General features: G+C 42.0%; 1 protein-coding gene and 1 long non-coding RNA gene across 9 annotated transcripts in view; one reads left to right on the top strand and one right to left on the bottom strand.

The window, feature by feature from the left end:
* Nucleotides 1–7,131: 7,131 nt before the first annotated feature.
* Nucleotides 7,132–10,602, bottom strand: LOC129388227 (uncharacterized). Its single transcript, XR_008615256.1, has 2 exons — nt 10,387–10,602; nt 7,132–7,296 (listed from the first exon to the last, which is right to left on the bottom strand). It is a non-coding gene; the product is annotated as an uncharacterized lncRNA (long non-coding RNA).
* A 335-nt stretch (nt 10,603–10,937) lies between these two features.
* Nucleotides 10,938–14,608, top strand: part of vir (VIR_N domain-containing protein) — a 353,139-nt gene continuing 349,468 nt past the window's right edge. For 7 of the 8 annotated variants that reach the window (XM_055062055.2, XM_055062056.2, XM_055062054.2 and 4 more), the window contains exon 1: nt 10,939–11,096. In XM_055062055.2, coding sequence (XP_054918030.1) covers nt 11,040–11,096 — 57 coding nt within the window. In that variant the 5' untranslated portion in view covers nt 10,939–11,039. Of the gene's footprint in view, nt 11,097–14,608 lie in introns of all 8 variants that reach the window. The other variant, XM_055062057.2, reaches the window with a different exon arrangement.

Below are 14,608 nucleotides of genomic sequence, written 5' to 3'. Positions count from 1 at the left end.
GCTAGCAAGCAGCAGCAGCCTGCCGTGCCAACACCGCATGCCACCGACATGCTGCACGACCAGAGACCAGGAAACAGCAGTGGCCACCAAGACCGGCAGGCACGCGCAGCAGCTAAGCCCAGTGGAGGGGGGAGATACGGACCGGGCGGCGGCTTGCGATAGCAAGGATGATGTGGCATCGCGGCGATGCCCTCTCCCTTCGCGCAATACCTGGTGCACTATAGCGACAGCAGGTGTACCCTTTCACCCGCTCTGTTTCGTCGAGGCGCGCTCGTGACGTGGTCGCAGCCAATTGGATTTGAGGTGCTGTTTCGCTGAGACGACAGACGCCGGCTTTTTTGCTTAATGGGCCATTTGACGCTTTCACATAAATAATCGCTACAGAATAATCACAACGTGGTTATGTTGAGCTCACGTTCACGCTTCATCTGCACGAACCGCCCTACCTGTGTACTTTTGGTACTGGGGCCAATTCTGTACCATGCAATACACTCAGCCATGGAGCACCTGCAACGATCACGCGATAGGCAAAAAACGCTGTGCTTTAAACATGCACCCATAGAGTGCCCCAATATTGCAACCAGCCGATCCGCGCATAGTGAAGCGTCTGCATGGCCGCATTTGCCACGTGGCCGTGCCGTGCTATGCGAGTGTGTGGCTGATATATTAATTGAGTAATCGAAAGACTGGTTCCGAATGCATTTACTAACCAATATGAGTCTGCGGCACTTTTATGTGCTGCTTTGAATAACTGCATGTGTTACCGCGGTTCCCGCAGTTGCCCAATGCATGTGGCGCGTACTTTAGCAGCAACGCTCGGCGTGTTTCGACTAAAGCAATTTCATTTCAATTCTGCTCGCCATTCATGGCGGCTGTAGCTGCTTATAGTTATACAGTACTTTGGTTATAACGTACAGTAAGTCTAGTTAATAAATTTTAATGGGATGTGAGGTTTTATTTTGTTAAATCGAGAACTTCGTCAAATTGAAACCACTTGATTAGATCACGCAACATGCCATAAAATTGATGCAAGAGCCAAAAATGTCATTTTTGCCTGCGTTCACACTTATTGTAGCAGTTGAGCATGTACTCTGCCTTAACGGAAGAAACGATTAAACATTAAAAGCTATATGTCAGTGATACTAAAATCGCCAGAACTCAATTAGATCTACTATACCCACATTCTTCTTTTTAATTATGGCAAATCAGGCAAGATATTAGTTGATTCTAGGTTTTCAGTGCTCATGAATGTGACAGTGAAAGTATTGAATGTCATGTAGTGTAATGCAACGAAAACAAGGACACAAGAAAAAGCAAAACACAGGCATAATTAGGCGCTTGTGTCTGTGTTTCATTTCTTCTTGTGTTCTTGTTTTTGCTGCGCTACACTACATGCCGTTCCATGATGATCAACGAACAAGCCCACATTGCCACCCCCGTGTAGAGAACAGGAAATTTCGTTATACACTTAAACCTTGATATAGCAAAGTAGGTAAAATCGGCAATTCGCTTCGTTATATAGAAATTTCCTTGTATTGAAATTCGATCTGTTATGTAAACGAGTACAGTCGCCGATCGATTTTTGTTGCACGGAAAGGGGCCACGTAATTTTCCGAATTATTGGGCAATAAAGAAAAGCAAGTTTGAATGAGAAAACATTTTATTTTGACGAATATAGGAGTCAGCGAAGAGTGACACGGTTTCATGCCACGTACGTTGATATTTTCACATCAGCGGTACGAATTAAGTGAAGCCATGCTTTCGCGTGCACTCCGCCCCCAAAGCGTCGCCCGGTCGCACTGCAACGACGCTACCATGAAAAGCGCCGGCAGCTGGGAACGAATGCTTCGTCTGCTTCTCGTTCCAACGGGTCATCAAAACTCGAGATTGCGCAACCTTCAATACTAAACGCGCGGGAAAACAGCTTACATGATGCCACGCCATCTTGACATGCCCGCTCTTTCCACACGCAGCAGATTACCTCTAGAGCAGGGTGCGCGGCTGCGTATGCGCTCAGCCGCGCTTACAGCCACGCGCAGTCATGTCCGAGACACGCGCCAACTTACTCCCCCCCCCCCCCTCCGCCCCCTCGCGCGCGCTTGATCGCGTTACCGCCAGCTCGCTTTCCTTCCCCACTTTGCCATTGCTCGCGTGGGAAGGCCGCACCTATGAAGCCACCATCTTTCTTGTCTCTCCCTCGCACACTTTCACTCGCACCTAAAGCACAAGTGCGCGGGGCGCGATAGGATCTGATCGCACTTGGACTTAATTTATACGGAACATGATGCGGCTCCAAGCTGTTGTTCTTGTCGCGCTGCACGCAGTTTGAGAGGTGCGTTTGCAAGGAGCCGCTTGTAATTCAATCATTTGACTGTCTGCGTCCGCGGAAGTTACCATTGATTGTCTTGGCACTCCTCTGCGGCAGAAGCGAAATTTCGTTATATTGAAATTGCACACAAACACACTTCTTTATATTGAGGCTCTAAATGCATGGTGTTCTATGGAGAAGAGGTTATGAAAAGTTAAATACTTCGTTACATCGAGAATTTCGTTATACTGAGGTTTAACTGTATAGAGATTTGAATTTATATACCTTGTTGTGCAGCTCCTTGGGTCATGGTTTCTATGACTATGACTCATGTGACTATGACTCATATGACTCTGTATCTGTTGCGTATAAAATCTCTCTCGCCCGTTTCCCTACCGTTCTCCTTTTGGAGGAGGCCCCCTCTTGATGCTATCCTTGTTCCACTCTTGGCCCACATCATTTCATAATCGAGGCATGTAAGGCCACAGTTCCTTATGCGATGCAGCTCTGACATCATGCGTACCATACAGAATTGTACATGAGCCTGAGCCCATGCATAACCATTCTTCTGATCAAATGTTAATTTTTAGACTCACGTCCTTTCCTCTCGCATGACAGTTATCTCTACTGTATTGTTGCTGCTCTCTCATGTATGTATACCAATAAATTAACTTAGTCAATTTCTTCTTGAACATTGAGTCCAGTCTTTGCCAACTTAAGTGTGTGTTGAATGTTAATTTTTTAAGACCTGTCTTCACAATCTGCCTCCACCTCATCCATTTTAGCATCCTCAATTCAGTCACTTCTCCATCCTGACTTCTAGGTGACTTTATTAAACTTGTTTAGGTTCCATACAGTATTGCTGGTCATGTATTGTCTTATAAGTTTATTAGACAGTGAAAATCTTCAACTTGACTGGAACCTGTGTAACATAAATATCATAATGCATCTTTTCAGTTTTTCCAAACTATGTCAATTCTGCTGATTCTGTGGGCTGTCCAAATTTTCCATGTTGGTGTTTTCAGTTATCATTGAACCAAGGTATCCGTCTTCTCTATGGTTTACCCTCAAGGCTTCCCTTTCATCTACTCTGAGAAATTGGCATGTGCCTACCAGATGTGGGCAGCTTGCCTCACAACACATGCACATGCTCAGCTACTTTTGCCAACCTTTGTGCTAGATGTCAATCAGCATAAGCGAAGCAGCGAAAATGGGGAATTATGAAATTAAGGCAGAGGTTCGAGCATTAAGGGAAGTCATACTTATGAGGTGAGTACATGTGAAGAAAAGTATTCAGAAAAGTTGGGAATTTGCAGTTTCCTGTTTATTGGTCTATTAAACTCTCCCTAGCTATTTCAGTTATTTCATCATGTGTTGCAATTTTTAGTTGCAATATGTTTTTCTTAAGTGCTGCCACACTTACTACTAGAAGTTTGAGAACCTATATTTCTTATTCACTTGGTTCATTCATACCTACAAGCAGCAGTCTTTTCACTTTACATCAGCTATTGAATGCAATGCCCAGATATGTTCTCAGTCTACTTCAGTGGGAGTCACTAACGCAGTGAATGATCATGAAGCATGTGTGTTCTTAGAAAGTGCCTTCGTGTGATGCAGCTGTAAGTTAAGGTAGGGGATGCTTTGGAAAGCATGTTACGTGGCTTACATGAGAATTATTTTATGCCAGAAAGCACACAAATATTCGTGTTTATTTCTGGTGTTCTTCTTCCTTAATTACCTTCTTGATTCAGCGCATATATATGAAGCAAGAGATCCTGGCTTGTTCTTTCTTTACATTAGCAAATTACATTAATCATATACTAGCACACTTTACATAATTGAGCACACTAAAAGTCACTTGGCGAGCAAAACATGTACTTGTCTTTTTGAATATCCCAGCTTAATGTTTTAGTGTGTGCAGTTTGGACGTGATTCTTGAGAAGCACTACATCTGCTTCAAGTATATGAGGTATAATTACTTTTGCTTAAAAATAATCCTAATCTTCCTTGATAGCTGTTCTTTTTTTACTAGACAATATAAGCATGGTGCTTAATTCCAAGATAAGTATGCCTGCTGTAACTGTATGCATCAGTGTTTGACTATTCGTTACCTACTATTCCTATTAGAAAAATGTATTTGCCAACCTCCAATTATTTGCATTGAAGTAGTGAAGAGTTTGACGGCAGCCTGTCTGGTTTGGTCAAAAGAGGCACGGTAAGTAGTTTAAAATTAGATGCCAACCATAAAAATGAAAAATAAGAACTGGTTCAACTGGAGCTTTGTTCACAATCTTTGTGAACAAGGCTTTCAAGTGGGAGCCGAAACATCTATCTTGTATGCCCGATCTTTATTTGCTTATTCTTATTATTTGAATTCATCTAGCCCTAAAGAGGTGGCAATTTATTTCGAATACTACTCTTTGCATTTTGTTTCCATTGCTGAGTTTTTTTTTTTAATTAACTGCATGCACCACACAAGTACAACTCAAACATTTTCATTCTTTCAAGGACGTCACAACTAGTGGAAGGTATTCTGCACTAACATAATTATTTTGAGATTTCCAGTAAATATGTAGTCCTCATAAAAAGTATCTAAATAATTTTGGCCTAAGCGGTAATACATTAACCATGTAGGCTTGATCAACTTCCGACATCACTTGGTCTTGGCAAACTTATGAGCCAACAAGTTTGAGCATGCAGTCACTTCCCTCCATATTTGTTTCGATGAAGGCTTGCCCTTTGGTGCTACTCTGGATCCACCCTCGTTTCTTGTGATTACCACTATGGGCTTCAAGGCACACACCCTCAGGAAAACTTTTCATGCACAAACCTGGTTCTTTCACACTTTTACTAAGACAGACATTGAAAGCAAGGATGGCATAACAGGCATGTTGGTTACAGAAGTACTTTATTAAATAGCTTTGTAAGTATTCATCTAGTGGACATATCCATATCCTCTTCTGCTGAAGTGCAAATTAGCTAGGGGAGCATGTCTCCTTCTCATGCATACCCCAGCCCAGCCAATCAGAACTTCAGGAGCGGATGAAATGGACATTTCCACTAGGTGGACACGGAATACATCCCCTGTGCTCTGTCCTATCTTTCCACCCTTCTCCATGTATTTTACTCAGTAAACTACTGGTTCAGCATGTTGGTCACCTTAATCAATCTTCCAGTAGCTCAGCACTTAAAAGGTATACAATACAAATAAGGCACTGTAAACCCAAGCAGTTAGGCTGGCGACTGCTGCTGTTATGCACCATACAGGCTGAAGCAATGGATTCACCGTAGCTTTCTAAGTTAACTTTACTGAACGTTGAATTTAGAGAAGGCAGAATATAAAAACAGACTAGCATTTTTCTTATGTGCTTCACCACTCTGCTTTTTTGTGTTACTAAAATCGGTATATTGAACCTAAATGAAGTAAAAAGAAAAGGAAATTGTGTCACTAATTTCATTTCACTGTCTTTTTAAAAGTATCGCAAGATTTTTTAATTGGATTACGAGTTGTTACTTATGTTTCGATCTTTATGTTCATTTCTCATGCTCCAAAGAGGGCTACAACTGTTCCCTCATCCACAGCTATCAAGGCCTTATGGCAACTTTGGAAGCTCTCTGAACTGAGTAAATTCTATGCATTGCATAATTTCTTAATACATTTTCATGGCTGCCTTTAACCTCTATAGTTCCTCATTAAAGCCAGCATCTCTCTTGTGACCACCTTTAAAGACCTTGTAGTAATGCATGCCTAACAAGAAAGATGGGTGCTTTGTAGTGCTAGTATGCTCTAAGTAAATCGTTTTATGCAAAAATTGCTGACATAATTGTCTGATAAATACTGCATCATGTTTGCTATTTTGCCTTCTGTTTCAATTTCACTGCATCTATACATTTTACCAGTGCATGAGTAGGGTTCAAGGCTGTTCTTTAAAATGCTCATGAGCACTTATCATGATCAGTTCCCCATATAAGTGGTTTTGCTGAAGAGAATACAGGAATACGAGCAAAATTGACATGGAACCACCATATAGATAATGTCTGCATGACTGCCTATCAAAAGTTATATTTTCTGAGAAAAAAAACTGGAACGTGCATCGCGTAATGTAAAACTTATTGCATACACCGCCTTCATTAGGATGATACTAGAATATTCAGCCGTTGTTTGGAGTCCCCATCAAGTGACGCTTAAGAGGAAGTTGGAAAGGATACAGAGTCTGGCGGCGCGATTTGTTCGACATACCAAAGGAAGGAATCGGTCACGCTTATGTTACAGCGTTGCAACTTCGATCTTCTTGTGGTACGTAGGAAAAAATATAGGCTGAAGGTGCTTTATCAAATAATGCAGGATCAACTTAAGATTGATAAGCTCAAATATCTACATGCTCCAGGCAAAAGATACCCGCGAACTAACCACTACTACATCATAAAGCCGGACCGTACCAACAGTGATACATATCGATGCTCATTTTTCCTGGATGCAATAGAAATGTGGAACCAATTGCCAAATGCTATTGTTAGCCAAAAAGATGTCACCGACTTTGAAAATGCTGCTGAGGCATATTTATGGGAGTTTTTGATTTAGTTTTGAAGTGCCAAGTGATATGTGTGGCTTGATATTCATTGTACATATTTTGATAAATGTCAGAAGTGTGCTGAACAGCATTCAAGTGAACATCTTATTCACTGTGAATTGACAAGTGTTAAGCAACTTTACGTACATTGACATTGTCCATATTTGATTTATGTAATTGTATTGTCCTCTCTGTTATGACCCTCTATGAGGGTTGACAGTATTAATAAATAAATAAATAGACAACGAGGAATGTGGGTAAGAACACTTTATTTTCAGCACACGTTTTTTTAATGAACTGCTGTTATACTGCTAAAATCTGCACATTTAATAAAAGTACACTGCTCTGCTTCATCACTCCATGCTAAGTGCAAGTATCCTGTACCAGGAAGCCAAACCAAGACGTGGGATGTTCAGTCTGTGAAAATAAAAACGAGTTTGAAACATTAACGTGCAAAAACTAAAGCACACTCAAGAAAATAAATACAGCACAGGAACATATCCAATGAATCAGAATTACCTTTGAGAGCAAACATATAGTTTCTATGGCACAGTGAAGAAACCTTATTCCTCCGGCTTTTTTTGTGCACGAGAAAATATGAAAGTGCATGCGTTCTCCCCATATTGTGTATCTGTCACCTTTTCACACACAACAAAGATGTTGTCTCAATCTGCCCAACTGTCTTTGCATATCCATTTCTCTGCTCTCATACCATGAGAGAGAGAGAGAGAGAGACAAAAGGGAAGGAAAGACAGGGAGGTTAGCCAGTGTAAATACCGGCTGGCTACCCTGTGCTGGGGAAAGGGGTGAAGGGAATAAAAGGAGAAGGAAGAGAGAAGAAAAAAACAACAAGAAAAATGCACACAGTAGGTATCATACCATGATACCTACTGTAGGTATCATGGTAACTGTAGGTATCATACCATGATACCTACTGTTAAAGGCTGTAGCAATGCTTAGCTTGAATGAACCAACACAAGCTACATGCACTGTGCTGTTGAACATGGCATTGTAAGTTAGATTCATGCACAGCACATTCATGTGCTATATACATTTGATTGTGATTGTAGGCGAGATAAATAAAAAGAATGTATGTAAATAAGAATATTCCCTAATAAGCTGTGAAGAAGTGCTCTCCTGTTTGGACAGAAGCCGAGCACAGCTGCAGTGAACAAGAAGCCAACTTATACAGCATTTAAAATCTAGGTTCTAAATGTGCTACAGATTTTTCTGAATTCATGGTCGAAAATCTAGGTGTTTAAGGTGACAAATATTTAAACAGGTCTCTATTCGGACTGGTAATGCTATGTGTCACCTAGTTTGATAAAATATGCCATATCACTGGTCTCCCAAGCTAAGGCTGCCTGTCCAGTTGCAAGTGCAAATCACTCAATTATGTCTAGGGCATGTTTGAGCAAAAGGCAGCCAAGATTACTGTGCCATTGAGGTCAATTTCCTGACATCTGATTTCTTCTCAGAAAGCTACCTCTCTAAAAAAACCTTCACAACAACATAACCCAAACCTTTCTTGAGAAAAGCCATCACACTGGTCCTTGAACACTAATTACACAGTGGCTCCTTGTGATGTAATGTTATGTACGTCAGCACCTTACAAAGTACAGGAAAATTTAATAATGGCAGCGTGACAGGTACACAAAAAAGTAAAGGGATAAAACATCACACAGGCTGCCATCAGTGTTCATATCTCCATTTCAATGTGGATGTTTTTAGCAGTGAATACATGTTCTCATTAAACTGAGTCATAATATTACAAAAGCGAATGGCAAGGGTCTCTACATTCTAAAATGACAAAGGTGCTTTATTACGATTCACCGCAATACAGGAGGTGTTTTGCAGTGAATGGTCACGTAAGGTTTTGGCTAACTACGGCGGGCGTGTCCTGCAGCGAGGCCTCTTGTGCATTGCGGTAAAGCGTATTATTATGACAAGAGCTAACCTGGCATGTATGGCTTTAGCCAACAAAAGTTCTCAAGACATCATGCATCCTGCCACGAAAATCTGCTTTGTTGAGAGTAGAACATTAGGTTCGTCGCTGACAGAAACCATACATTCCAGATTCACGTAAATATTTCCCAATATCGGCATGCTTCACCGCAACACACAAATATGTTGCGCTGATAACGGTGGTCGAACAGGCTCGTGCAAATGTTTCGACAGGGGAGCGTGCCTTCATCAGGGCAACTGCTTTCCTTGGCAGTTTTCATATACGTGAGTCCCCCCCACTCCCAACAGGGGAGATTTAGGTGGACCTTTGCCAAGAGACGTACCGACAAGCGTTTGGTAGCGGCTGGTAGAGATGCAGGAGTCTAAAAAGCGTTGCGAAATTCGGTTCCGTAAGGTTAGCTTCACCGCAATACAAATATGTTAAGCGGTTAGACATACAAAATGTTTTGCGGTGAATCATAGCAAGGGTACCTCGCCTTTGATGCAAAGCAGCTTCCCAAGAGGCACGCTAATCCCGTGGCTAGTTATGCAGTTCCCCGCATGCGAGTGAGTTCCCTGCGTTCGGCGGTTTCCCAGTGACATACAAAATGACATTGATTGACTGTGTTGTAAATGGGCGACGGCACTATATGCTGATGCAAAAGCGTCGTTTCGCTTTCGAAAACTGCGCTCGGCTAAAGAGAACACCTTGACTCGCATATGACCAAAGCAGTTGAACAGGAAACTACGAAATTACGTAGCTATTATGGAAGAAATCAACAGTTCAGAAAAAAAATGCCCGTGTAAACATTAGCTGGCTTACAAGGCCGACAAACCAACGGTTCAAAGCATCACAGCCAAGTCCGAAATAGCGCTGAAGGCCGGCCAGTACACTTAGGCGCCTCGGCGCGCGTAATGTAACAGGAGACGGCAGGTGCACGCATACATCATTAAGGAACACATAAAATATATGTCAGTGAAAGCGGTCACTCTTCAGTTCTGACATGCTTCGCCGCGTAACACTAATTTACTGCGGCGAAGCTGACTTCAGGACGTCGATTTCTTCAACTCGTCTAGCGAGGCAGGTCCGTTTATCACGCTTGGCAACGTTTGACATTTTCTGCATTAATTTCGTTTGTACTTTTTAATTTTCTTATCACAGTGACCCTGTATCACGCAGTAGCAGAGCTAGTGCCGCGTCTTAACTGCGTTAGGAAAGGCAAGCGTGTATGCAGCAGGCACGGCGGCATTGGCTCTTGTTTGGAAACTTCAAGAGAAGCTCTTCCGCGGAGCGATGTCATTTGTATTATTAAAAGAATGAAGGTGATGATTAAATGAGCCGCAGCAAAGCTGTAAAAAAGCAGTAGTAATGCTGTTCTAAGATCCTCTCGCTCGAGCGAGATGGTCTTAGAAAAAAAGCGCGATGTAACGCGGTCTGACGGAACAGCTCGTCATGCCAGTGTTTTCTTACGTCGTCGTTCTTTCGCGCATCCTCCCCTGAACCAGACTACTGAATGGTTCTGTGCACGCACTGACGATCCTGACGGAGGCAATACCACTCACATGAGCAGCTCCATATAAGATGCCACGGCCCATTCCACATGCCGGCTGCAATTTGACGCGGCCAGAAGGCAAAATATGCGCACAAGGTACCTAATGGTAACGCATCAAACTGCTCACAGCCCCAATACTTTATTACACGCATATAGCGTGGAAAGATGAATTACTCAGTGGGCACGGAATACGGATCGCTTCGCAGCGCAGCCGGCTCGGCCGCCATGGAAATGAGCGGATATGACATCATGGGTTATTCCGAACGTGACGTCATGGGTGAACGTTTCCTTCCTCCGTGACGTAGACATTTCGGGCACCTTTCGTCTGCTGTGCCACGGTCACAGCAGACACGGCCAATACTTTATTTCTGTTACAACAAATATAGACACACCCGTAATTTTTAGGGATTCCTGCTTATTGAGCTTTCTATCAAAATTTTTGAAGGTACTCTAATTTTACCGGGTTTTACGCAATGTTGTACGTAACTACGGCCGTCGCAAAACCTTGGTACAAGCGATTTTGGCGCCTCTTCTGGTAAATACATGCAGGTTCTGTGGTTCTTTATTCTATGGGTTCTGTAACATACAAAATGGACGATTTCGTGTTTTGACACATTTGGTGCGGTACTTTTGAGTTTTTTGCCCCCACCGGCTGAAAACAGAATGTCTGATGCGTGCGAACTTTTATTCTTTGACACATTTTCACACGAAAGCAATGAGGTAAGCACTGCATGAATCAAGCACGTTATTATAATAGTTGGGATTAGAACACAGTGTCCTCTCTCTTCGTTGTGTTCAAATGTATTGATTTGATTGATCCTTGTGATGCTTCTAAATCAGCGTGTTCACCGCAGTCCATTTATAATTTTGGGCATAGTCGTTAAGGGTCCGTAGATCACATCTTTATAATTGCTCGATCGTTCTCAGTTTTCATAGCGTTCGAGAATAAAATTCGGCAACTTATTGGGAGTGTTCAGTTTGAAATGTTTTTCGTGAGCCTGACATTCCGGTCACACGGGGCACTTTCGATCTCCATAGAGCCCGATTGAAATCGAATTCCTCGATTGCCATTGGATCCTTTCCCCAGCTTGGAGCCAATCGCGATCGAGAAATTCGGTCCTTATCCAGCTCAATCGTGATCTAATACCGGTGTCACACGGCCACTTTCGATCGCGATCATGTCCGATCCGGATCGAAATTCTCGACCGCGATTAGCTCCCTCGCGCAGCTTGCGCAAAGCAACAAATCGCGACCGAGAATTTCGATCCGGATCGGGCTTGATCGCGATCAGAAGTGCGCCGTTTGACAACCGTATTAAGTGCCCTGTGTGTGCCGGGTGTGTGATATATAAGCGATTCGGGGCGGACCGCATTGACAAACTGATTTAGTTTTGTATCGTTAAATGATTGCAGCGTACCTCGCATATTAAATAACATTAAGCATCTAGTACTAGTTTAAGATATATCCAATGCATAATGAACACTTTAGGTTTTACTGCAGTTGTTGCATTTATGCTCTTCGAATGACGCTCAGCCGTGTCATGTATAGAAACGACCTCCTCGAATAGGAAGCACAAATACGAAGCACAAAAGCACAAAAGCTTTTAGTGAGCCTCTTGGAAAACTTTGTTTGCTACGTTTAATATTGCAACATAAATAGGGTCCATCATTCTCTGGTTTTATATTTCTCTAAAAATTTTGAGGATAAATATGGATGTTACTTTTAAAGAAAAACTGGGGAGAATTGGGGATTTTTGGTGCCTGGCCGCTTAAAGTTCAGGATTTTCCTGGTCACTCTCACAATCAATTAACAGAGGCAATGGTTTCCTTTTGGAAACAAACATTTTATTCAAATAAGTGAAGTCACTCAGAGAAACATATAATGATAAAAAGAGCTTGCAAATTGTGTGATGAAATCTATATATTTATATATATATATATATAAACAATGCATTGCCAAGTATGTATCTGTTTGTTGTTTTTACTTATGTGGTTCCTCGGTGGCAGGCATTATAGGCACTTTTTAAATGAAGTACATAAGCAAAAACAACACATAGATACATACTTGGCAATGCTGTGTTTACTTTGTTCTCTGCTCCTTCACAAAGTAAAAAAAAAAAAAAAACGCACACAAATAGTAGTGTATACGGGCATGCTTTGCAAGAGACATGATGATTTTCCTTATCTTACAAGTAAACCCTTGTTCACATACATCATCATTTTCATTTTGAGCAATTTTGTGTTCATTCATGTTCATATCACCAGCTGGTGATTTGACAACACCCCAGTTGGGAAAACGCCCTCTCACCATCTCAGCGACTGTTAGCAATGCAGAGCAATGTCAACGCTGTGTTCATTAGCTTTGGGTAGGGGGTGGTGGCATCTTGCCATTAGGCCAGCATGTGAATGCTGTTCTCGGTGCCTTGTTCTAGCAGGTATTGTTCAAATTCATCCTTTAAAAAATCTACATCAGTATTGGCTTAACTTGGCAGAGGGATGTAGTTAATAAATGATTGATTAAGCTGGCCTTTTCAATCGGAATCCCAAGCCGTGCTGGGTCCCCATTCATTACCCTGTTTGTCATCTTTATCGTTGTCATTTCACTGCAATGTCCTGGCCCACTCCGTGCTGATTTTGTCGCAAAATTTCTCGTAATATGATATATCTGTTGCAATATGCGATATATTACGACCTCTTGCTCACACAAACTGAGCAGTGCTCATTGCTTTTGTAACACCTGCATTTTTTTTTTACTCTTCGCGAAAGGACAGAACTCAGTGGCGGAATCAGGTTTAACTTGATTTTTGTGGAACTTGTTTGGAGTGCAAAGATCGGGAAATATCGCAGAATTAAAGACCCTAAATATTAAAGTGTGAAACCACTTTCATTGTATTTACTGACATAGTGTACAGCACTTTTTATTGCAGTTTAATTAAGCCTTATGTGACACTCAGAAAGCAGAGTTTTGCTAATACTGGAGTATATCATTGTCTTACATAAAAGCAGTATGTGGTAGTGCCAAAATATCGCTTTGAAATCAGGGTAAGGAATTACAGGATACCTAGGCAATATATTGAACATCCAAGAGGTGCTTCATGCGATAGCATTTTAACCCCTTCCATGCCTTGCACGAGCTGGGTTTATCCATGCCTTTCTGGTAAAAATGGCCAAGGGTGAGCTCAGCTTGTCAGTGGTACTTTGCATTTTCTAGCCATGCCATGGAAGAGCCCAGTTTTCTCTCAGTGCTTAGTCATGTTTGGTAGATGGCAGTCCGCAAACCACAAGACAGCACTAGCAGAAGCGAATTTATTCTTTCTGAGGAGGTAGAACATGTTTGAAGCTATTGCCTTTAAAAATAATTTGGCCATTTTTGGTCAGCATTTCAGATAATAGCGTGGCATAGAAGGGGTTAAATGTACACTTGGGCAAAATTTCTGTATTCATTGAATGCACCGAGTCTGTCATGGATATTGACTTCAACCTTGTTCATTGAGATCGATTACAGCCTACTTTGACTCTTTATTCCAAGGCAACTGAAGAGCACTTTGCTCTGCATTTTCAAGGATATGGGGTCTGGATATAATACTTTAATTGAAGAAATGATGAAAACAATTAGCAGAAATGGCACACCATTAATCCCGCTCATATAAGCGCCATTTATTATGTAAAAAATAGCATAACTGAAGGGATCCTTTTATTCCCTGCATTTTTGCCAACTTGAAAGACTATGGCTATCATGCTGGATATGGTGTAGGGCCTCTAATGTCATATTTGATGAAGGAAATGTTCCTTTAACTGCTTCATAGGCTGTGACTCCAGCTTGTATAGGCTAATAAAGGGAAAATGAGACATCCACCCAATTGTAGCAATTACTACAAAGGAAACCGATATATGGGGTCCTTGAAAGAAGAGCCTTGCAGTTGAAGAGAAATTCATCCTGGTCCGGGACTCGAATCCAAGACCACCGCCTTTCCAGGACAGCCGCTCTACTGTCTGAACTGACCAGGAAGCTAGCAGATGGCAGGGTGAAGTTGAACTTATCAACTCGAAGCAAAGGCAAGAGTTTGTCGTAATAGTTCTGCAGAAACCCACAAGGTGGAGAGAATTAATTAATGAAGGGAAAATAAGGCACCTACGCAATCATAGCAATTGCTACAAAGGAAACCCATATGGGTTCCTTGAAAGAAAAGCATCGCATTTTCCCTTTATTGCATCAGGCAAGGCAAACGAACA

Source organism: Dermacentor andersoni, chromosome 1 (genome assembly GCF_023375885.2).
Source record: "Dermacentor andersoni chromosome 1, qqDerAnde1_hic_scaffold, whole genome shotgun sequence".
Lineage (NCBI taxonomy): Eukaryota > Metazoa > Arthropoda > Arachnida > Ixodida > Ixodidae > Dermacentor > Dermacentor andersoni.
Note: the sequence above shows the minus strand (reverse complement) of the source record. Positions and strands in the feature narration are given on the sequence as shown.